Raw genomic sequence first — 22,401 nt, 5'->3', positions numbered from 1 at the left:
TGAACAGCCCCCCAAAAGCCCTGAAACAATTTGCAGAAAGAATGCCAAGAGAGAGAACAAGAGTCGTGCCGACATTTCTGAATTCAAGACACAAAGGCATTTAAATGAATGTTGTTTCTGGAAAATTGGCTCCTTCGTCATCATCTGTGGCCAATTAGCCCCAAGCCTACTCCCGAAGAGACCTCCTCTTGAGGAACCATTCCTGCCTTTTGGCAGCTCTGTGTGCTTGTGCATTAAGAAGAGGCTCCTCCTCTTTTTCCTTGTCACTGATGAGAAGTCCTGGAGGTTATGAAAGCCCTGGCTGAACCTCTAGCACTGAGTCCTCTCCAGCCTCCTCACTGTCCGATGCGGGTGCCAGCTGCACAGGCCGCTGGTGCATCACCACATCAGCCTCTTCTGTGGCGGGATCTGCTACTAGCTGCATGGGTTGCTGGTAGGCCACAACATCATTAGCTATTCCTTTCAACCCGGAAGTGAACCGGGGGAGGGAGTTTCTCATGCACATTAAACTGCATTCATTATTTTATACTGGTTTATCTTTCCTCATTTTTTTTTCTTTCTGCCAGCTTAAAAAAATTAGAACGTTTCTGAAAGATTGCTGTTGAACTCTCTTTAAACACCTATTTTTATTTTATTTTTATTTTTATTTCACTATATTATTTATTCCTGTTGACTATTTGTAGTATATTGGAAATGACATGAAAGTTATTTGCTTTTGCCACTTTTTTCTTCTGAAAAACTGACTTTTCAGTGTAGACCACAGCAGCAGGATTTCCATCCACTAGCAATTCCATGCATGAATGCATGCATACATCCATATTCACAACACAAATCACAATAATTCAAGCACTAGAGTAAGTGCTTGTTGCCTGGCTAGCTAAATGCTTATGTATGGTTTCTTGAATTAATTTTGGTTGTCTTTATGAACCTTTTTTTTTTCAAACCAAGCAAGCCACATTGTCACTTAGCATAAGTTACATTAGCAGCTTGAATTTAGTTTAGAATTTCAATAGGTTTACATTTGCTGAATAGAGCTTCTTCACAGCCACTTTATGATTAATGCTGCTATTCCCTTTTTATTCGCTGCTAGATCAGAATATATTGCATATATTACAACACATTCATTTCTATATTTCCATTTCCATTTCCAGAGCTCATATTCACAACATACATAATTATTGTCTATTTTTAGAATTCTTACCTATCTATTAGGGCTCAATTTTGTATATGAATCAATTAACTGTGTCCTGGCCCAAGCATTATGATTAACAATTCTGTCTGAAGGTCACGCATGACTATGTATGTGTGTAATGTGATTTATCTATTTTGAGAATTGTAATTTCCAAAACCACCCACTAGGTCTCAGTATTGTATATGAATCAAACAACTGTGACCTGGGCAACAATTATAATTAGCAGTTCTGACTGAAGATCATGTATGAATTGAAGCAAAGATGCATTATGAATAATATCAAAGGACATAGACTTCAATTTACTCATCAAAATCTCAGGAAGAGTTTAAAAAATTTCAATCGGTAAGATATTTTTATAATTGATACAGTATTGTCAGTGAAGGGCTGCAATTTTTTTTTACTACCATACTGTGGGCACGGTTTATTTTGTGGGTGTGGCTTGCCAGCCCTGTGATCAGGTAGGAGTGGCTTGACCATCATGTGACTGGCTTAAAGGTGGCCAATTTGATGTCACTCATGTCAAAGGTTTGGGTTAGGGCTAGAATTAGGGTGTCTGGCCTCTCCTTGTGTCAAAGAGATATAATTTCCCTATCTATTTACTATTACTGAACATCCAAAATATACTATGTATATATGCCATATATGTACATACATATTAAACACAGGCACAAAAAAATATAATTATCTACTATATAAACTGTATATACACACGCATGCACAGCTCTTGTAAAATTATACACATTCAACCTCATTTACTGCGATAGGAAAAACATACCCAGATCCAGAAAGGAAAAAAAGAAAAAATTCAAAATCTTTCTACCGGTTCTGTGTACCTGACCATACCTACAGGAGCCCATCACTTATTATTGTGTTTGCTCATAAACCACAATTTAGTAGTCAAACAATATGCCAAACGGAAGGGTTTTTTTTGTTTAAAAATGGAAATAAAGTTACAGAGCTAAATAAGAGTGTGGATGAAGATGGTAATAATAAATCATAAAACATTTTGCAAAATTGAGAAACAATTGGAGGGAGAATAAATAAGAGCTCTTCATTGTCTATCTTGGAAATATGAAAGAAAATTGTACACTGAAAACAAAGTATAAGAATTGCTTAATAAAACTAATATATACAGATGTAGCTTAAATGGTTGCCCTAGAACTATGCTGCATAGCTGTATTTTCTTCTACCATAAACCTTCCTCTAGGAAATTAACTGACTGACTTGGTGGAATGAGGAAAGAATGGGATGATAATATTATGTTTCAGGATCCGTAGATGGAAAAAATTGAAGTTCAAGATTTATTTGTTTGTTTGTTTGTTTATTTATTTGTTTATTTATTTATTATTTATTAGATTTGTATGCCGCCCTTCTGCGTAGACTATATAAAACATAGCGGTCCTATTTCTTGATTTATTTATTTATTATTATTATTATTTATTATTTTATTTATTTATTTATTTATTATTTATTTATTATTATTATTATTTTTATTTATTGATTTATTTTTATTTATTGATTTTGTCCAATACACAATGAGGGTTTTAGTGGATATACACCTAGTAAAATACATGATGAAGGTTATAGAGGAGATACTCATAGTAAAATATATCTAAGAAAGAATAGAAGATATGGTAATAGAACATATCAATGAAAGAATAGAAGAAGAGATATAGGAATAGAAGAAAGGTATAGGAGATATAGGAAAGCAATAGGACAGGGGACAGAAGGCACTTGTACTCACCCTTTACTGACCTCTTAGGAATCTGGATAGGTCAACCGTAGATAATCTAAGGGTAAAGTGTTGGGGGCTTGGGGATGACAACTCGGTTTCTGAAGTCATATTTTTTACAGTCAAGTTTGTAGTGGTTAATATTAAGTTTAAATCTGTTGTGTGATCTTGTCTTGTTGTGGTTGAAGCTGAAGTAGTCGCCGACAGGCAGGACGTTGCAGGATATGATCTTGTGGGCAATACTTAGATCTTGTTTAAGGCATCTTAGTTCTAGGCTATCTAGGCCCAGGATTGAAAGTCTAGCCTTGTAGGGTATTCTGTTTCGAGTGGAGGAGTAAAGGGCTCTTCTGGTGAAGTATCTTTGGACATTTTCAAGGGTGTTAATGTCTGTGATGTGATATTGGTTCCAAACAGATGAGCTGTATTTGAGAATGGGTCTGGTGAAAGTTTTGTAAGTTCTGGTAAGTAGTGTGAGATTGCCAGAGCAGAAGCTACGTAGGATTAGGTTTACAACTCTTGAAGCCTTCTTGGCTATGTTGTTGCAGTGGGCTTTGGCACTTAAATCTTTTGTTATTAGTATACCGAGGTCTTTAACCGAGTGGGGATTATCTGTGATAATTTGATTATTCAGTTCGTATTTGGAGTTCAGATTCTTTTTTCCCAATGTGTAGGACTGAGCATTTGCTAGTTGAGATTTGGAGTTGCCATGTGTTAGACCACTCAGAAACAGAGTTCAGGTCTTTTTGGAGAGTAGCTGTGTTATCGGTGGTGTTGAAGAGTTTTACATCATCGGCGAAGAGGACACAGTTGCTTGTGATGTAATCGCAAAGGTCATTGATGTAGTGAAATGTAATCAAATGTAGTCAAGTGAGGTCAAAGAGCATTTAAAAACAAACTTGATTGGGGTCAGTGTGAAGGGATTGACCACTCCATGGACAAATGCTTTGCAGCATGCTGAATTTTGTTGTTGTTCCTTTTATAGAAATGCCAGTGCAGAGAAGTAGGCTTATACAGTGGTTTAAGCCACTTTCTGTGTGGACATTATCAGGATTCAGCTCCTGTTTACTGTAACAGACAGGCTGGGCTGAAAGAGAGTGACTGAGCCAAAGATTTGGAATATTGCATCCAGTTCTGGTCACCACAATGCAAAAAGATGTTGAGACTCTGGTAGTAATGGAGAAAAGAGCAACAAAGATGATGGAGGGTGGAGACATCTGAAAACATATCAAGAATGGTTGAAGGAACTGGATATATTTAGTTTAGTGAAAAGAAAGACTAGGGGGTGATATAATAGCAGTGGTCCAGTGTTTGAGGAGCTGTCACAAAGATGAAGAAGGCAAACTATTTACTAAAGCACCTGATTCGAGGAAAAACAAGCAATGGATTGAAACTAGTCAGGAAGAGAAGCATCCTAGAATTAAGGAGAAATTTCCTAATAGTGAGAACAATCAACCAGTGGAATGCCTTGCCTTCAGAAGTTGTGGGTACACCATCATATTTCCAAGATGAGATTGGACATCCACTTGTATAAAATGGTATAGACCTATGATGGTGAACCTATGGCACATGTGCTACAGGTGACATGCAGAGACCTTTCTGCAGGAACACAAGCCATGGCCCCAGCTCAGCTCCAGTGCGCATACATGCATGCCTCCTGCCAGTCAGCTGATTTTCAGGGCTCTGCCACGCAAGCATGGAGGTCACGCATGCATGGGGGGCAGGGAGAGCACTGGAGTTTGTGCGTGCATGCATGGGGTAAAAGGGGGTGTTAAATGCCCATTGCATTATGGGTTTGGATGCGCAGGAACGCTTTCGGCATGTGACGACAAAAAGGTTAGCCATCACTGATATAGATTCTCCAGGTGGAGGCACCGTGCAATAACAGTGTTTCTGGTAGCTCTGCCCAGCTGACTGGTGGTGCTACCGAAGCCAAGATCCAGCTGATCAGTGGTGGCTGTAACAGAGCAGAGGGTTGCTGGGAAAGGAGAGCAGAGTCCTGGAAGACTGTTTGCTGCAAAAGGACTGCTAGCTGGAGCGATTGTGCTTCTGTGTTGGCTAGATCTGGAATTTGGACCATTGAGACCAGGAACATGATGGAGCCCTCAACCTGGTGTCCCCTGGGTAATGGTGATCTCATCAACTAATCTTTTCAATTAAGAAGCATTTCAAAGCTTCTAGCATAAATGTATACGAAAAAGATTATTCCAACAGAATTCACAAGAGTGTGGAATGATCGTCATGTAATGCTTTGATATTTTCGAATGAAATTTGATCGGATATTGGTGATTTAAACACATTGAAATAAACATATATTCTTCCCCATCTCAATCGTGCATCTTCATTTATTTTAACAAAAGTGCCTCGGGAAATAGAAAATTACAGATACACGTTTAAACATACATCTACATAATCTATAGAGATTATTGTTGTTATATCATTGTTTTTCGTTGTTACATTTCTCAAAGCGTTGCTGAAAAGCATGCAATACGCTTCCTGGGATTTTCTGGTGTTTGTCCCGTAAAGCCTCTATTGCCCTTTGAGTCTGTTGGAGAGGTGGAGTGGCATGGGGTGGGATCGGATGTAGAAAAGAAAGAAAAAAGGTGATATAATTAGATTTATGTTTCAGGAACTATAGCGAGAACATTTCAGAACTAAAAGAGATTGACCCGTCTGTAGAACAGACCGCATATTTAAACATACTATATATGTAAAATTCTGATTTATGGCAAAAAAAAAAAAATTCTATTCCTACTGATGCCATACTATACATAATCAGATAAATCACATTTTTCCATTGGGTTAAATTATATGGTACATATAGAGTGTAGAACAACTTTTTTACCTGCATTCAGTAGTATAATTAAAAAAACAAACGCAAAATAGAACCTGGATGCCTTTTGTTTGATTTGTTGCTACCTGTGGCTTGTTGAGTAAATCACAATTATCTGGATTCAGCATTTACTTGAATAAGTGAATCTCAGTTTAGATGGCATAATATCTGGTTTTTCAGATTGTGCTTATCCTAAAGTAATTTGATTATAGATTTATAGGCTATGTAACCTTATAAATCTTGCAGCTGAGCTTCTCTCTTGCATTCCGTGTCTAGCCCAGTTGTCCTCCAAGGAATGATGCGCCATTCCATTGATCAAAGAAATAAAGCGATAGGACATAGGAAGGTATTCTAAGGGCTATAAAATGCTACAAATGTGACAGAGTTGAATCACTTTGTCATTCAACAATCTGGAGACTCATCATTAATTTAACAGCATTACAAGCTGAACGGGGAACACATGGAAGTCTTGATTGTTATTATTTTCATTATATTTTTACAAGCATATCAATGTGTGGCACCTGGGTGTCATACATTCTAATACAAATAAAATTAATTGCATTAGTACTAGTTATTACTTTCAACCAACTTGTATATTTCTAATATATTTCTAAGAATATCTCCGGGACCGCCTTCTGCCGCACGAATCCCAGCGACCAGTTAGGCCCCACAGAGTTGGCCTTCTCTGGGTCCCGTCAACTAAACAATGTCGTTTGGCGGGACCCAGGGGAAGAGCCTTCTCTGTGGCGGCCCCGACCCTTTGGAACCAACTCCCCCCAGTTATCAGAGTTGCCCCCACCCTCCTAGCCTTTTGTAAGCTCTTTAAAAAACCCCTCTGTCATCAGGCATGGGGGAATTGACACTTTCCCTCCCCCTAGGCTTATAAAATTTATGCATGGTATGCTAGTATGTATGATTGGTTTCCAAACTGGGGTTTTTAAATTAACTTAAATATTAGATTTGTTTACATTGTATTATTATTGCTGTGAGCCACCCCGAGTCTGCGGAGAGGGGCGGCATACAAATCTGATTAATAAATAAATAATAAACAAACAAACAAACAAACACATATTTATATAAAGTTGTGAACTATCATTATTCAATTATTCTGTTTTCTGTTATTACTGCTCTTATTTTATTATATAAATCTGTGTACAATAACGTTCCCCCTTTCCCTTAATTCTAACATTTAAACACGTCATGTTAAAAAACATTTTCTTTCTATTCTACCTAATTTCTAATCATGTCACCTACTAAAAAAAAACATGGATGAAAAGAAAAGAAAAAACAACACCAAAAAAAATCATCTATCTTTAATTGCTGTGGTTTTTTTTTCTTTTTGACTTGGCTGCCATATTCATCTCCAAGATCTTTATCTCTTTCTACATCTGCTTCTTGGCTGTTCAATCTGAGTAATTTTCACATCTCTCCTCTCCTCGGCTGCCTAATTTCCAGGTTTTCTGCCCATGCCCCCATTTTCCCGTTCAAAGGTATTTTCCTGTATCTCCAATTTCTTTGATATATTTTTCCCCTGGTTTAATTCACCAGTCACTATTATTTTCTTTATTGTCTTTTCCTTTTCTTCTTCTTTTATTATCTGGTTTTCATCTCAATCTTTCCCTCCATTTCTACTGTTAGCCTGTCCATTTTCTGGGCATCTTGATCTTTGCTCATCATCCCTTATATAGCATTTTTCATTTTTTTCTGTATGCTCCTTAAATGCTTTCTCTATAATATAATTTGTATTTTGGAAGAGTAACTCTATCTCCTTCAATGGTTCACTTGTTTCTTCCTTATAAAACATTTTGTTTTATCTTTCCCCCCCCCAAAAAATTGTTCCACAGTCCAAGAGCTATTTATTCAGTCCTTAGATTGCCCTTCACGGGGTGCAGTAATCACAGTTGTTTATATCCCAAAGAGATTATCAGAAGTCTTTTAGAGTTCTCTTTAACAGCAAGCCAGAGGTGTTACGTGCACACCCCACAGGACTGCAGTAGATCAGCTCATCTGGACTCTGCCTACATCAGTTTGAAACAAGTTGCTGCCTGCGAGACCACAAGTGCAGGGCTTGAGCAGCAGACATCACTGTTTACTGCTCCTGCTGCTGCCTCCCTCCCTTGGCTCAGCTGCACTAAGCTGCCTTTGGCAATGTTTTGAAATGTGCTCCAGCCTGTGATGAAAGGAACAATGCTCACCTCCTGTTCTTCACAGGCAGGAGCATGTTTCAAACCGATGTAGGCAGAGCCCAGATGAGCCGAGCTAGTCCAGTGGAGTGTGTACTTCTCTCCTGGCCAAAAGAGTGCCTGCTGGAGAAATAGCAGCTCCCGGCATGGCCCCCATTTCCCTGGAAAGTATTGGGGTGGGGGAGTTATTTTTAGGCAGGACTTATATCAATACATGTCATGAAAAGCCTTGTTGGGCTTGTTATCAGGACATGTCTTATTTTGAGGAAAACAAGGCAAGTAATGTGTTACTATAATGTTATAATTTCATGAACAAAGCGAGAATCTGAATGCATATTTTATTCCCTTATAATAGAATACACTTACTTTTTCGGCTAATTTTTCAGGAGTTATATCTTGGTCACATGGAATTGGTTTTCCAATATGGGTTATAAGTTTAACTGGAAATAATCCATACATTGGAAAGGTGATCCATTTTTTTCGCTCATATAACCATCTCATTGGTCCTGAGTACAAGATTTAGAAAATTTCAGAAATGCATTTTAGCGACCTAAAAGGAGTTTTGAATTAGTCTTTCTAGAAGCCTAGCTAAATACTAGCAATTTTTAGTACCAGTATTGGAACTTACTAAAGTAAAGGTTTTCTAGTTGAAAGAGAAAAAAAAGTTTGACATGTTTGAGCCCTACAAGTGTAATCCGGGCCCTGGGCTCAAGCTGCTGCTACTCAATGCCAGGTCGGTGGTAAATAAAGCTCTCCGCATCCGGGATTTGATCCTGGATGAGGAGGCCGACCTGGCATGTGTGACCGAAACCTAGAGGGAGGAGCTGGACCCAGAGGGAGGAGTTCCTCTCTGAGAAATTTGCCCAACTGGGTTTCAGGTATGGCATCAGCCTTGACTCCAGGGAAGGGGGGCAGGAGTGGCTATTATAGCCAAGGAGAACCTTTGCCTATGTAGACTCATTGCTCCCGAGATTGTGGGTTGTGAGTCCCTCCTTGTGAAGTTGGACTTAGGGGTTCAGGTGGGCTTGTTGCTCACATACCTGCCTCCCAGCTGCATGTCAACAGCCCTGCCTGTGCTGCTTGAGGGGGTGGCCGGGTTGGCGGTGGAGTTCCCTGGACTCATTGTCCTGGGGGACTTCAATCTGCCATCACTCAGTGGTTCCTCCGGGTTAGCATAGTAGTTCATGGCCACCATGACAGCCATGGACCTGACTCAAGTAGTCCAGGGTCCTACTCACGAGGGGGGACACACACCAGACATGGTATTCCTCTCAGAGCAATTGAGAAATGGTCTGAGACTAAGGGGCTTAGAAGCATTGCCTTTGTCATGGTCAGACCATTTTCTACTGCGGCTTGATTTCCTGGCTCCAATCCTCCCCCGCAGGGAGGCAGAACCGACTAGGTGGTTCCGCCCCAGATGCTTGATGGACCCAGAGGGCTTTCAGAGGGTGCTTGGGGTTTTACCAGATTCACTCTTCCACAGCTCAGCAGCATCTCTTGCTGTGGCCTGGAATAAGGCTGCAGTGGAGGCTCTTGACCGAATTGCGCCGTTGCGACCTCTCTGTGGCACTAGACCCCATCGAGCTCCATGATTCAATGAGGAGCTCCAGGAGTTGAAATGCCAGAAGAGACGTCTAGAGAAGCGATGGAGGAAGAGTAAGTCTGAATCCAATCGAACACTTGTAAGAGGTCATATTAAAACTTACACAGTGGCGCTCAAGATGGCAAGATGTGTGTATCATGCCACCTTGATTGCATAAGCGGAATCCTGCCCAGCCGCTCTGTTTAGGGTGACCCGCTCCCTTCTGAATCAGGGGGGAGTTGGGGAGCCCTTGCAGGGCAGTGCCAAGGAGTTTAACTCGTTTTTCATTGATAAAGTTTCTCGGATCTGGGTGGACTTCGACTCCAATTGGATTGCAGTGTCGGCTGACAACGAGTCAGTCGAGGTGACTGGGGCTTGTCCTTGTCCATCTGTCTAGGAGGAGTTTGACTTAGTGATACCTGATGAAGTGGACAAGACCATTGGAGCTGTGAGTTCCACCACCTGTTTACTGGATTCATGTCCCTCTTGGTTTGTCTCGGCCAGCCGAGAGGTGACATGGAGCTGGGTCCAAAAGATTGTCAACACTTCTTTGGAGAGGGGGGTTCTTCTCGGTTCCTTATAAGGAGGCACTTGTATGCCCCCTCCTCAAGAAGCCCTCCCTGGACCCAGCCGTGCTTAATAACTACTGTCCACTCTCCAACCTTCCCTTTATGGGGAATGTTGTTGAGAAGGTGGTGGCGCTCCAACTCCAGTGGTCCTTGGAAGAAGCCGATTATCTAGGACCTCAACAGTCTGGATTCAGGCCCGGCTACAGCACGGAAACTGCTTTGGTCGTGCTAATGGATGATCTCTGGCGGATCCGGAACAGGGGCTTGTCCTCTGTCCTGGTGTTTCTTGACCTCTCAGTGGCTTTCGATACCATCGACCATGGTATCCTTCTGTGCCTGCTGGAGGGGTTGGGTGTGGGAGGCACTGCTCTTCAGTGGTTCTCCTCCTACCTCTCCTGTCGGTCGCAGTTGGTGTTAGTGGGGGGTCAGAGGTCGACCTCTAGGTCTCTCCCTTGTGGGGTGCCTCAGGGGTCAGTTCTCCCCCCCCTGCTATTTAATATCTACATGAAACCACTGGGTGAGATCATCCAAGGGCATGGGGTGAGATATAATCAGTATGCTGATGATACCCAGTTATACATCTTCACCCCATGTCCAGTCAGCGAAGCAGTGGAAGTGATGTGCTGGTGCCTGGAGGTTGTTGGGGTCTGGATGGGTGTCAACAAGCTCAAACTCAAACCTGAAAAGAAGGAGTGGCTGTGGGTTTTGCCTCCCAAGTACAATTCCATCTGTCTGTCCACTACCCTAGGGGTGGGAATTATTGACCCCCTTAGAGAGGATTCGCAACTTGGGCGTCTGCCTCAATCTACAGCTAACACTGGAACATCTTTCGGCTATGGCAAGGAGGGCGTTTGCCCAGGTTTGCCTGGTGCACCAGTTGTGGCCCAATTTGGACAGGGAGTCATTGCTCATAGTTGCTCATGCCCTCATCACCTCAAGGTTTGACTACTGCAACGCTCTCTACATGGGGCTACCTTTGAAAAGTGTTCGGAAACTTCAGATTGTGCAGAATGTGGCAGTGAGAGTGGGGCTTCCTAGATTTGCCCATGTTTCTCCAACACTTCGTGGCCTGCACTGGCTGCCGATCAGTTTCTGGTCTCAATTCAAAGTGTTGGTAATGACCTTTAAAGCCCTACATGGCATCGGACCAGAATATCTCCGGAACCGCCTTCTATTGCACGAATCCCAGTGGCTGATAATGTCCCACAGAGTTGGCCTTCTCCGGGTCCCGTCAACTAAACAATGTTGTTTGGCTGGTCCCAGGGGAAGAGCCTTCTCTGTGGTGGCCCTGGCCCTCTGGAATCAACTGCCCCCAGAGATTAGAACTGCCCCCACCCTCCTTGTCTTTTGCAAATTACTTAAGACCCACCTGTATTGCCAGGCATGGGGGAACTGAGACACCTCTCCCAGGCTTTTACATTTTATGTATGGTATGTGTGTGTTGTATGGTTTTTAAATGATGGGTTTTTTTAGTTGTTTTTTAATATTAGATTAGTTTCCATTTTAACATTGTTATTGTTATTGTTGTGATCCTCCCCGAGTCTTCGGAGAGGGGCAGCATACAAATGTAATATATTATTATTATTATTATTATTATTATTATTATTATTATTATTATTATTATTATTATTTTGCAAAGTTCAACTTAAATTTTAAACAGGTTGGAAAATTAGAATTAGGAAAAACATACACAGATCTCTCAAAACTGATGGAAGGCAAGGTGATGGATGGACAGATGGGCAGACTTCCTATCGTAAGTACTGTACCATAATAAGACTTCCTATAATAAGTAGCATCTTACTTGAGTACCATATGTTGGGGGTCAAGGAAAAGGGGGGGTTGCCTTTTCTTTCTGCTCAAAGTCCCCATGTACAATTGGTGGGCCACTGTGTGACACATAATGCTGGACACAATTGCCTTTGTCCTGATTCAGCATGGCTCTTCTTATGTTCTTATGTTCTAAGTGTTAAAGTATGAGCAGAGTAATCCTTGTTTACCAAGATTGTGCACACACAGAAATGTTTAGATTGAGATTAGTTGTGAATAACTACTCGGCCACATACAGATATACTAACATGAATTAAATTTTACTTTGAGAAATAACATATTCAGATAAACAGCCTAAAGTCATACACATAATAAGTCAGAATAACAATCCAAATATTACCAAGTGCAGAGTCTTTCTTACCTGTTGTCTTTGTCATAATCAGTAAACCAAGATATCAAGCTTAAACACATGTTTAGCTATAATATATAACTACAACACAGAGAGATTGCAGAGCATATAACAGTGAATAGCCATTAACAGTGAGTAGTCAGACAAAGAGTGACTCAGAGAAATAAGCTATGAACTCTAGCTCCCTCTTGTAGCAATCTGCAACACCTCAGCAAATCAGACATAGAGTAGACATATAGTACATATCTGTAGCTCAGTTTATATATTGTCAACTGAACTGTTTTAGATAGAGTCCTAACATTAAACACCAATGCATTTAAAGTGTGTGGTTTGCTGAATTTCCATAATTTCTGGGCCGGTTTTGTGTCGATATAATCACATGATATCATATCAGTTATGGGAAATGTACTGAATCAGGTTTTCCAGCAAAGCTCTGATAGTTGAGCTAAAGTATATTTGAAATTAAACATGGTAGACAAAGATGCAGCTGCATAGATATATAACCTTAAAAGTAATAATATTCCCGAGAATACATAAAGTTTTACTTACTTATATTTCCATATGCTATATAGCCTTCTCTAATATTTTGTGTAAACAAAGGGACGATTGGCTAGAAGAAATAAAAGAAACAAATAATGAGACTATTTTAGTTACTATACATGAAAGCAATGAAATGTATTGTTCAGACATAAAGTAAATATATTAAAAGATCACTTTGAGAAATGACCGTATTTTTCAGAGTATAAGATGCACCAGAGTAGAAGACGCACCTTAATTTTGGGGGAGGAAAATAGGGAAAAGAATCTGCTTCCCAGATATTCATCTGGCTATCATCCTTAGTCTGGTCAGCTTCAGCACATTATTTTACTCCCTGGTTAGGGTTTAAAAAAAACTTATTCAGAGAGAGTAATAATGAAAGAGCTTGCAAGCCAATAAGAGTTGGGAAAAGCATTAGCACCTGTTAGAAATATTTGGAGCAAGTTAGAGCAATGAAAAAAACCTGCAAAGACTTCGGCTTGGAAAACATTATTCTCAGAGAGTAACAATGAAAGAGCTTGCAAGCAGGTAAGAGCTGGGGACATCGTTATTCTATTTATTTTATTTTATTAATTGGACTTGTATGCCTTGTTAGGACTTAGGGCTTGGAAAATATTCTTCACAAAGAGTAAGAATGAAAGAGCTTGCAAGCCAGTAAGAGCTGGGAACATTGTTAGCACCTGGTTAGGGCTGGAAAGAAACCAAGGAGAGCAATAAAAAAAAAACCCTACAAAGATAGGGTTTGGAAAACATTCTTGTTAGAGAGTAACAATGTAAAAGCTTGCAAGTGGGTAAGAGCTGGAAACATCATTAGTACCTAGTTAGGGCTGGAAAGAAACATTTAGAGCAAGTTAGAGCAATGAAAAAAACCCTGCAAAGACTTAGGGCTTGGGAAACATTCTGCAAAAAGTAACAATAAAAAAACCCTGCAAGGTAAGAACTGGGAAGATCGTTAGCATCTAGTTAGGGCTGGGGTGGGGGTGGGGGAATCTTCAAAAAAAGCTACATTCAGGGTATAAGATGCATCTCAATTTTCAGCCTCTTTTAGGGAAGAAAAGGTGCGTCTTATAGGCCGAAAAATACTGTAATATTGATAATCTATGTTGCTAAAGTCATTGTATCTTTTGACTTCCTATCAGATATTTGTTTTTGAGAGTTTAAACATTGAAAAAATTGCACTAGATTACTAAATGTAGGTTGAACTCAGCTTCTGACCTGCTGAACTGTTGTCCTACAGTGCTGAATTTTCATGCATCTAATCGCACTCAGCATTCTTCAGCAAATGCTGGGTTTCACTGTTTCCTACAGAGGAGGGATCATCATGGATCAACTTTCCAACTGTCACTTTCTCTTTCACAGTTAAGTCTAGGTAAGTGACATAGGGTGATCATCCTTTAATTAAGATTTTGGTGGGAATAGGTTATTTATTTATTTGTTGGATTTTTTTTTGCTGCCCTTCTCCTTAGACTCAGGGCGACTTACAACATGTTAGCAATAGCACTTTTTAACAGAGCCAGCATATTGCCCCCACAATCCAGATACAGTGATACCTCATCTTACAAACACCTCGTCATACAAACTTTTTGAGATACAAACCCGGGGTTTAAGATTTTTTTGCCTCTTCTTACAAACTATTTTCACCTTACAAACCCACCACCACCGCTGGGATGCCCCGCCTCCAGACTTCCGTTGCCAGCGAAGCACCCGTTTTTGTGCTGCTGGGATTCCCCTGAGACTCCCCTCCATGTTTTTGTGATGTTGCAGGGGAATCCCAGCAGGAGAATCCCAGCATCACAAAAATGAGCACTTTGCTGGCAACAGAAGCCTGGAGGTGGGGTTTCCCATGGAGGGGAGCCTCAGGAGAATCCCAGCAGCGCAAAAACGGGTGCTTCGGCTGGCAAAAGGGGTGAATTTTGGGCTTGCACGCATTAATCGCTTTTCCATTGATTCCTATGGGAAACATTGTTTCATCTTACAAACTTTTCACCTTAAGAACCTCGTCCTGGAACCAATTAAGTTTGTAACACAAGGTATCACTGTATAGGTTATTTATAGCTAAACATAATTTCTGAACACAGAAGATAAATTGATGTGTTATATGATTTGGAATACAAATGAGTAACGGGGAGAAATGGTTTTAAAGACATGGACAAAAATCTTTTTGGCAAAAGGTTAGAAAGCATTGATATAAGAAAATTTAATACTTGGGTGAAAATATTTCTTGGGTGAAAATATTTGTGAACAAGCTTAAATAAATTAGATGAAAGAACTGGACATTTGTAGGAATGATAATTTTTTAATACTAGGGAATTTTACTTTTTACTTTCTCACTGTTTCATTAAGATTGAAAAACTTTCAGAACTGTGGGTTTACCATTTTCCAAGTGAGTTAATCATCAATCCATTTAAAAAGAAAGAAAACATTACAATATATTTCTACTTTTGCAATATACAGCAAATGCATGATTTTAGAGTTGTATTTGGAAAATGTTTAAATGTAAGGCATAAATGTGATGCATAGATCAATTTGGTTCTCCCAGACTCCATTCATAACTCTCCTATAAGTGTCCAGCCAGGTGACAGAAAACACAAGGGAGGGACATGGAGGCTAGCTTCACCCTATGAGACGGGGCGCATAAGGTGAGTACCAATGCCCATTCTCCATAGTGGGTGGAGCTAGCCTCCAAGAATGGGACGTACCAAAGCCCATATGTTGGATGTCATTTCCTTGACCTCCCAGGCCATCTGAGTGTTATACATCTCAGAAGAATATTAAAGTCACTGAAGGCAAATTGTCCAAACTTTTCTTTGTATTAGGTATAGTTGATACTTGGAGGCAGAAATCTGGCAATTCAAAAGAGTATACTTATTTTTCTGAATGACATAGATTCTTCTCAGGAATATACATGATTAGAATTTCAAAGAACTTGGCTACAAGGATTTCTAAAGTCAAAATATTACCAAAATCTTTTTGGCTCATAATCCTGTGAGTTTGGATTATAAGTGGACAGTGTTCCCTCTAATTTTTTGGGGGGGTGGGCGGAAAAGTATAGTGTCTGAGCGGCAGTCCCTTCGGGACTGGGCGGCACAGAAATAATAAATAAACAAACAAACAAACAAACAAACAAACAAAAAACCCACCCTGTTTTGTCTCAGAGAAATACTGTGCTGTGTGTCTATAACAGTGAGCTCATAATAGGGCAACTCTATCAATATCAAAATGCCACTTAAATAGTTGAGCTAGTTTCAAACTAGATTTTGATTTTCTTTCTTTCTTCCTTACTCCCATTCTTTTTCTTTCTCTTTTCCTTCCTCTCTTTTTTCTATCTGTTTCTCTCTCTTCCTCTCTTCCTCTCTCTCTCCTTCCCTCTCACTCTTTCCCTCTCGGCTTCTGGGCAGGTTTGGAAAACTCTGAGTTGATGATGATTTTTAAGTGAGCGATTGCTCACTGCTCAGCTTAGAGGGAACTATGTAAGTGGAAATCTTATTCTTTTTAATGATTACTAAATGACTACTAAAAAGCAATCGTTGAGGAAGAAAGAAATTATTTAAAATATATATTTATGTAAAAACATAGATTGGAAATGGTTCAGATTCACATTTCTGTTCATTTGCAAATAGGTAAAAAATAAATACATGATATGAAATTGAAGCATAGCATTTACAAATACATATTCCCAATTAACAGCAACACTAGAAAAAGGATGTAATGACAAATGGCTCACCACTTTTGCATTTATGGCTATGTGAGCAAATCCTTTCCGTTGGCACCAAATTAGTTTGTAATGGTTATTTCCATAGTTCTGCTCTCGCACTCCTCCTGGTGCAACCGTCATCTGGTGACCTTTTTTCAGAAGATTTATACTCTGTTCTCTTGTGGGATGAATAGTGTTATGGACTGCAAGGAACAGATTTACTCCTGCAAAAGCAGACCTAAAAAATTATTCAGTTCTTGCTTGTAAAAGTAAATATGTTATTTCCACCATGATAATTCAACTAAGTTTAAAGAATTGAACTTGTCAAGTCAGTGAACCAATATATTTTGAAAATAATCAAGACTAAACACATCATATTTTTTTTACCTGGTAGATGAAAAAGAGCATGATCTACCACAGAATACAGGAATTTCCCAGTAAGTCTATAAATCTTATGAACAAATAAATAGTTGTCGATTGGGTGGGCTCCATGGTAATAAACAAAGATCGCTGGTTCTTTTGGTAGATTTTCTACTCCAGAAACCTCATAACCTGTTAATAGTGGAACAATGAAATGGGTTCAATATTATTTCACAAGGATCTCCTCTAAAAGAAAAGAAGATGGTATAGAAATATCACTTTTTAAAAACTTTCTTAGCTTACTTGTGAAGCTAAATATTTTAAGTCATATGTCATTTCTGAAACAACACGCTGTCACATTGATCAATCAGAACATCAACATCAATCAGAATGGGTTAAATTGGAAAAAGTGATTAATGGGATAAGGAATAAAGAGCTAATATTTACAAGGTGGAATAAAAGTGATTTAGATAAATTAATAGGCCCTTTGAAAGGGACCTTAGAAATTTGGAAAAATGTGGCAGGGGAAATTAGGATTAAATAAATCAAAGTTGTCAATATTGTATGTAATAAATAGAGATAATGAAATAAATCAAACAAGGTAACAAGTGAGTTGAAGGGCAGGGGGATAAATAGGATAGAACAGTTATATGAGAACGATGGAAGGGTTAGTAGAAACTGAATAGAATGGTGGTTGGGCCAGCAGAGATATTTGCAAATAAATGCAATATGCACATACTTGAATGAAAGAGAAAATAAAGAAGCACTACTAAGGGAAGAGACAAAATTAGAGAAAATTTTAAGAGAAAAAAAGTGCTGGTACAAAGGCATATATTGGAGAATAAAGGGAAAATTAAGAATACAAGGGTTAGATAAATGAGGAGGAAAATTTTACCTAAGTGGTATTATACACCTGCACAACCTACGTTCTTTTATCAGAATGTTAAGGATCCCTGTTGGCATGGATGCCAAAAGAGAGGGGTGTTTATGCACATGTTTTGGGAATGTTTGGTAGTGCAGAAATTTGGGAAGAGGTGCAAGAGGAAATTAATAGGATGCTAAATATAAAATGGGTGATTACAAAGAAGATGGTAGTATTAGTAATAAGGAGTGATATGGGAGAATTCAGAGAAATTAAAGAAGCAGCTATAGAAAGTATCCAAACGGTAATAGTTTTAGGTTGGAAGGATGCAACAAAACAGACAATACAAAATTGGTACTTGTACATGGTGGAACACATTCAGTTTGAAATTATGAATATGATTAATGAAAATAAAGTGCAGGAACTGATGGGACAGGGTTAGAGGTTATATGGTTAGTAGAATTTGAGACTAAGGTATAAATTTGAATCACTCTACAATTTGTAAATATTGTAATGTTCTTAGTTTGAAATGCTGTAAATAAGGTGCACTCTCATTTTGTTGGAGGGGTTTGAATGTTGTTGGGTGGTGGGAGCATACATCACTGTGCACTGTGTTTTATGTAGTGTGTATGTGTTATTATTATTTAAAAAATCAATAAAATTATTATATATTAAAAAACCTCAATCAGAATCTCCCTGATTTGGGTGTTATTACATTTATGACTCAACATATTCCTTCTAATTTTCTATAAGTCACTTAGATTCATACCAATTAAACTGACATAAAACTTGTCTTTTACCTTAAATATAATCCTAGGATATTTTGGCCATTGTAAAACATTTTAAAAAGACAATTTTGGCATTCTGCCTATTTTTTCCAGAATCATTAACAGGCATATAAAATGTATGGTCATGTCTAAATTGAGCTGTGCTAAAACCATGATAAATAATGGCTTAGTATAAAATGTAAAGTTTAGTATAAAATATAAAGTCACCAGCTTTTAAACAATTATTGAACAGACTGAAATCTTTGGACTTTACAGGTAATCCTTCATTTACAATCAGAATTGGACCCAAAATTTCAGTTGTTGAAGCAATTGCTCAGCAAACACCACGTTTGCTCATTGAAAATAGCCCTAACTTTCCTAGGTATGATCATTAAGTGACTACAGAAATTGTTAACTGGAAGAGAGTCTGAACACCCTCCGAAAAATATAACGGGAGAGGACACAGGCTTCAGGAGATACCAAGACATATTGGGCTTGGTTCCTATCCCACTGGGGACAACATTGGTGTGTACTATTGTTTTCCAAGATTTGAGGTCCATTCCTGTAGCCCTCTGAAGAATTTCCCCTCTTGGGAATGTTCATATTTGCTTTCTGATGTTTTGTACCACTTGACATGAAAGTTATTCATTTTTATTTTTCTAATGTTAATTTTAGGAATATAATGACCCCAACATATAAATGCCTAAATATTTCTGGTAGTCTATAGCTATATAGTTTGTCTTTTTCATTTTTAAAAATATGCCTGCAATTACTCTGCTGACTAAAGGATTAAGTCAACTCTTTCTTCATCCAGTTTTTTAGCCACAGAAATAATGGAGTTGCTGAAGCATTTTTACAAAAATGAATGATAGATAAATCAACACCTTACATTCTCAAATTTCCATTCAAATTCAATTAGATTCAGTTGCAGTTCCAAGATGCATATGACTGCTGGTTATAGTTGGCCAGAAGAATGATGCCTATGAGTAATAATTTCCTCATCCCTGCCTAAAGAGTGAATTAAGTTATACTTACCATGCAATATTTTGCCATGCCACTTAGCTGCCAATGTCAAAAATCGCTTTGGCTTGTCCCATTTTTTACTCTCGATATCATCTGGCAGATTGCCAATTTTTTTCCATAAAAAAAGTATTGCATTGTAGACAACCATTAGAAAGAATCCAAACAAAATGGGATAATATAAAATTATCAGAATTACTATAAAAGTTAAGGGATATACGATAAAGCCTTTACATCCTTCCAAAATGCAAGTTGACCAGAAGGTAAATTCATTTCCTAAGGTATAATATATATTTTCCTCTGTCATGTTGGAAATCAGACTATATAAATAGAAATCCATTCACAAATAAAACATTGCTTCCTGGAAAATAAAAATAAATATACAAGCATACTTTATTATGAGCTCTGGGAGAACAGCAGAATACAAGGTAATGACACTTTCAAATAGACTTATAGAGAAGATTGAGCTGAGAGATGGTTCTAAAAAACCATCAATCAGATTGTTTATCCTTTTAATCAAAAATGAATGACTCGGTTGGAGGCTTTTTTTTTAACCAACCAAGAAAGAAAAGGTTTAAATGACCAGCCAAAGAGGTCTATTTAGAAGACTTTAATTTTAGAAACACACAGGACAATTCTGAACACCCTGTTTAAAACCAGACAAATCTTTTCCTAATTTGCTGATATCTATTCTTTTCCCTTCCCATTTACAGTATTTTTATTAAAAGGAAATCAACCCATTTTCTCTCAGGGAGAACCTGGTCAATATTGATTGGCCTCTCCAAGCTGTTTCATCTGCAGGTTGATTGGGATGAAGAGAGTAAGGACACTTACTCTCTTCATCCCAATCAAATATTGATTGGGATGAAGATGTTTGAAAATATCAATTTTCTAAAATTTTGTCCTGTTAACTTCAAGACCATCACCACCCCAAAAATTTCAAAATACTCCTCTTGTAGTTCCTTCAGAGCGAAAACATCAAGGATGTGTAAAACATATCACATTGGTCTTCAAATAACTCCCATTGTGCTAAACATAGCAAGTGTTTTTACTTCAACTTAATAAAACACTTTTGAAAATGAGCATTGGTGATGAGCCGAAGTGGCGCAGTAGGTAGAGTGCAGTACTGCAGGCTACTAAAGCCGACTGTAGATCTGCAGGTCAGTGTTTCAAATCTCATCACCTGCTCAAGGTTGACTCAGCCTTCCATCCTTCCGAGGTGGGTAAAATGAGGAGCCGGATTGTGGGGGCAATAGGCTGGCGCTGTTAAAAAGTGCTATTGCTAACATGTTGTAAGATGCCCTGAGTCTAAGGAGGAGGGCGGCATAAAAAAATTGAATGAATGAATGAATGAATAAATAAATAAATAAATAAATAAATAAATAAATTCTACAGAGCTGAAGAAGCTTCTTGAATGGAAAGTGAAATGTCTTCAAAGAAAAACCAGAAACCACAAGGGAAAAGCTCCATTGTAACATGACATTCTACACTTTGTGAAATCTGAAGGACAAATGTGTACGTAACCATCCAGGAGCAGATACACAAACAGACACATAAGCATGGGAAAAGGCAGCACTGCTTTAGCAATTCAATATAAGTGTTTGATACAGGCTTCATTTAAAGATTTCCTCAACATCAGTAATGCACAATAAAAGAAAGAATAGCTTGTTTTACAATCTAAGAAACTCTCTGATCTACTGATGCAATGCATATTTCCTTTCTTTGTATTTTTGTAAACTAATCTGCTCAAAGAACTTCTTGCAGAAGACAGATATAAACAATAGAATATTCCATGTACTCTAACAACTGGTATCACTATTAGTGTTTCTTCTTGGCTTTGCCTATAAATGGAAGGAAAATAGCAGTAATATTTCGGATTTGCAGTTGTTTGAAGAGCATCTTCAGAAAAGCCATAAAATCTTTGAATAATATTCAATTTTCTGCAAAATGTTTCTACAGCACTTCATCTGATGCCCTAAATCCCTTAGAAGTTTTGATGAAAATGGGCAATTTGACTGAATTTCCTTCAGAATAAAGGATAACTTATATATTAATAACGCCTCACCAGCCAACCTTTCTTCAATAAAATACTATTTTCAATTCAGTATCAAATCATTAATGGAGAAGCCTCCAGCTTATAAGCAATCAGAATATTATTGATTAAAAATAGAAAATAGAAAGCCCCTTCCAGCCCCCCCCCCCCTTTCAATAAAAGAGGGTGAGTTTGGCTACCTACCAGAATCATTACCTTTCAAACAGCCTGCATGGAAAATCAGTTTTACTTTGATGTAATGCCTTTTTAAATGAGCAAATGTTATACAATCCTCCCTCCACCCTCAGAGGGTGGAGCGATAACAAATTCAATTCATATGAACCATCACCTAGAATTTTAGCCAATGCCTAATAATTCATGTTTAACTGAAGAATAAGTTCAGTATGTCACAAAATTGAGTAACCCACTCACATTTTGTAAATATTTAACCCTGCTGTTCAGCTCAAAAACACACCCTAATCTTCTGTTCCTGGGTATATTTGACCTGGACAGCAAATTGTTCATTTTAGGTACTTATATTTGGTGTTTTTAAAAGCTTTTTTCACTTGGAAACAAGTTTGAACATTTCTGCACGCAATGAAATGAAAATTGAAATGAAAAAAATAATGCTTATTGGTTTATTTTGCTGAGAAAATGTACCCCCCATTTTTATAGATAGTTTTGCTTGCAAAATGCATTCTATTTTACTAAAGTTGGTGTGGGATTGGTAGCTTGAACATTTCTGAACATTATGATATGAAAATTGAACTGAAAAAAATGATGCTTATTTGTTTATTTTGCACATAAAAGTCCCCCCATTGTTTTCAATTATTTTAATTTATATAAAAATTATGCTGTTAATTTC

At 38.4% G+C, this 22,401-nt stretch overlaps 1 protein-coding gene across 1 annotated transcript; it reads right to left on the bottom strand.

The window, feature by feature from the left end:
• Positions 1–5,246: 5,246 nt before the first annotated feature.
• LOC139164976 (DGAT1/2-independent enzyme synthesizing storage lipids-like) lies at positions 5,247–21,792 on the bottom strand. Its single transcript, XM_070747762.1, has 7 exons — positions 21,741–21,792; positions 19,520–19,865; positions 16,883–17,047; positions 16,526–16,719; positions 12,814–12,874; positions 8,304–8,443; positions 5,247–5,466 (listed from the first exon to the last, which is right to left on the bottom strand). The coding sequence occupies exons 2-7, from the start codon at positions 19,842–19,844 to the stop codon at positions 5,359–5,361; spliced, it is 993 nt and encodes a 330-aa protein (XP_070603863.1). The 5' UTR covers positions 19,845–19,865; positions 21,741–21,792; the 3' UTR covers positions 5,247–5,358.
• Positions 21,793–22,401: the final 609 nt, after the last annotated feature.

This window comes from Erythrolamprus reginae, chromosome 3 (assembly GCF_031021105.1).
Source record: "Erythrolamprus reginae isolate rEryReg1 chromosome 3, rEryReg1.hap1, whole genome shotgun sequence".
Lineage (NCBI taxonomy): Eukaryota > Metazoa > Chordata > Lepidosauria > Squamata > Dipsadidae > Erythrolamprus > Erythrolamprus reginae.
The sequence above is the reverse complement of the archived record's forward strand: the minus strand, read 5'-3'. Positions and strand labels throughout refer to the sequence as shown.

Coding starts and splice junctions, on each gene's coding strand:
- LOC139164976 (XM_070747762.1), bottom strand. CDS start 19,844: ATGGATTTCTATTTATATAGTCTGATTTCCAACATGACAGAGGAAAAT. Junction 12,875..16,525: donor TAGCCATAAATGCAAAAGTG/GTGAGCCATTTG, acceptor TATTTCTTCTAG/CCAATCGTCCCTTTGTTTAC. Junction 8,444..12,813: donor TATAGCATATGGAAATATAA/GTAAGTAAAACT, acceptor TCTTGTACTCAG/GACCAATGAGATGGTTATAT.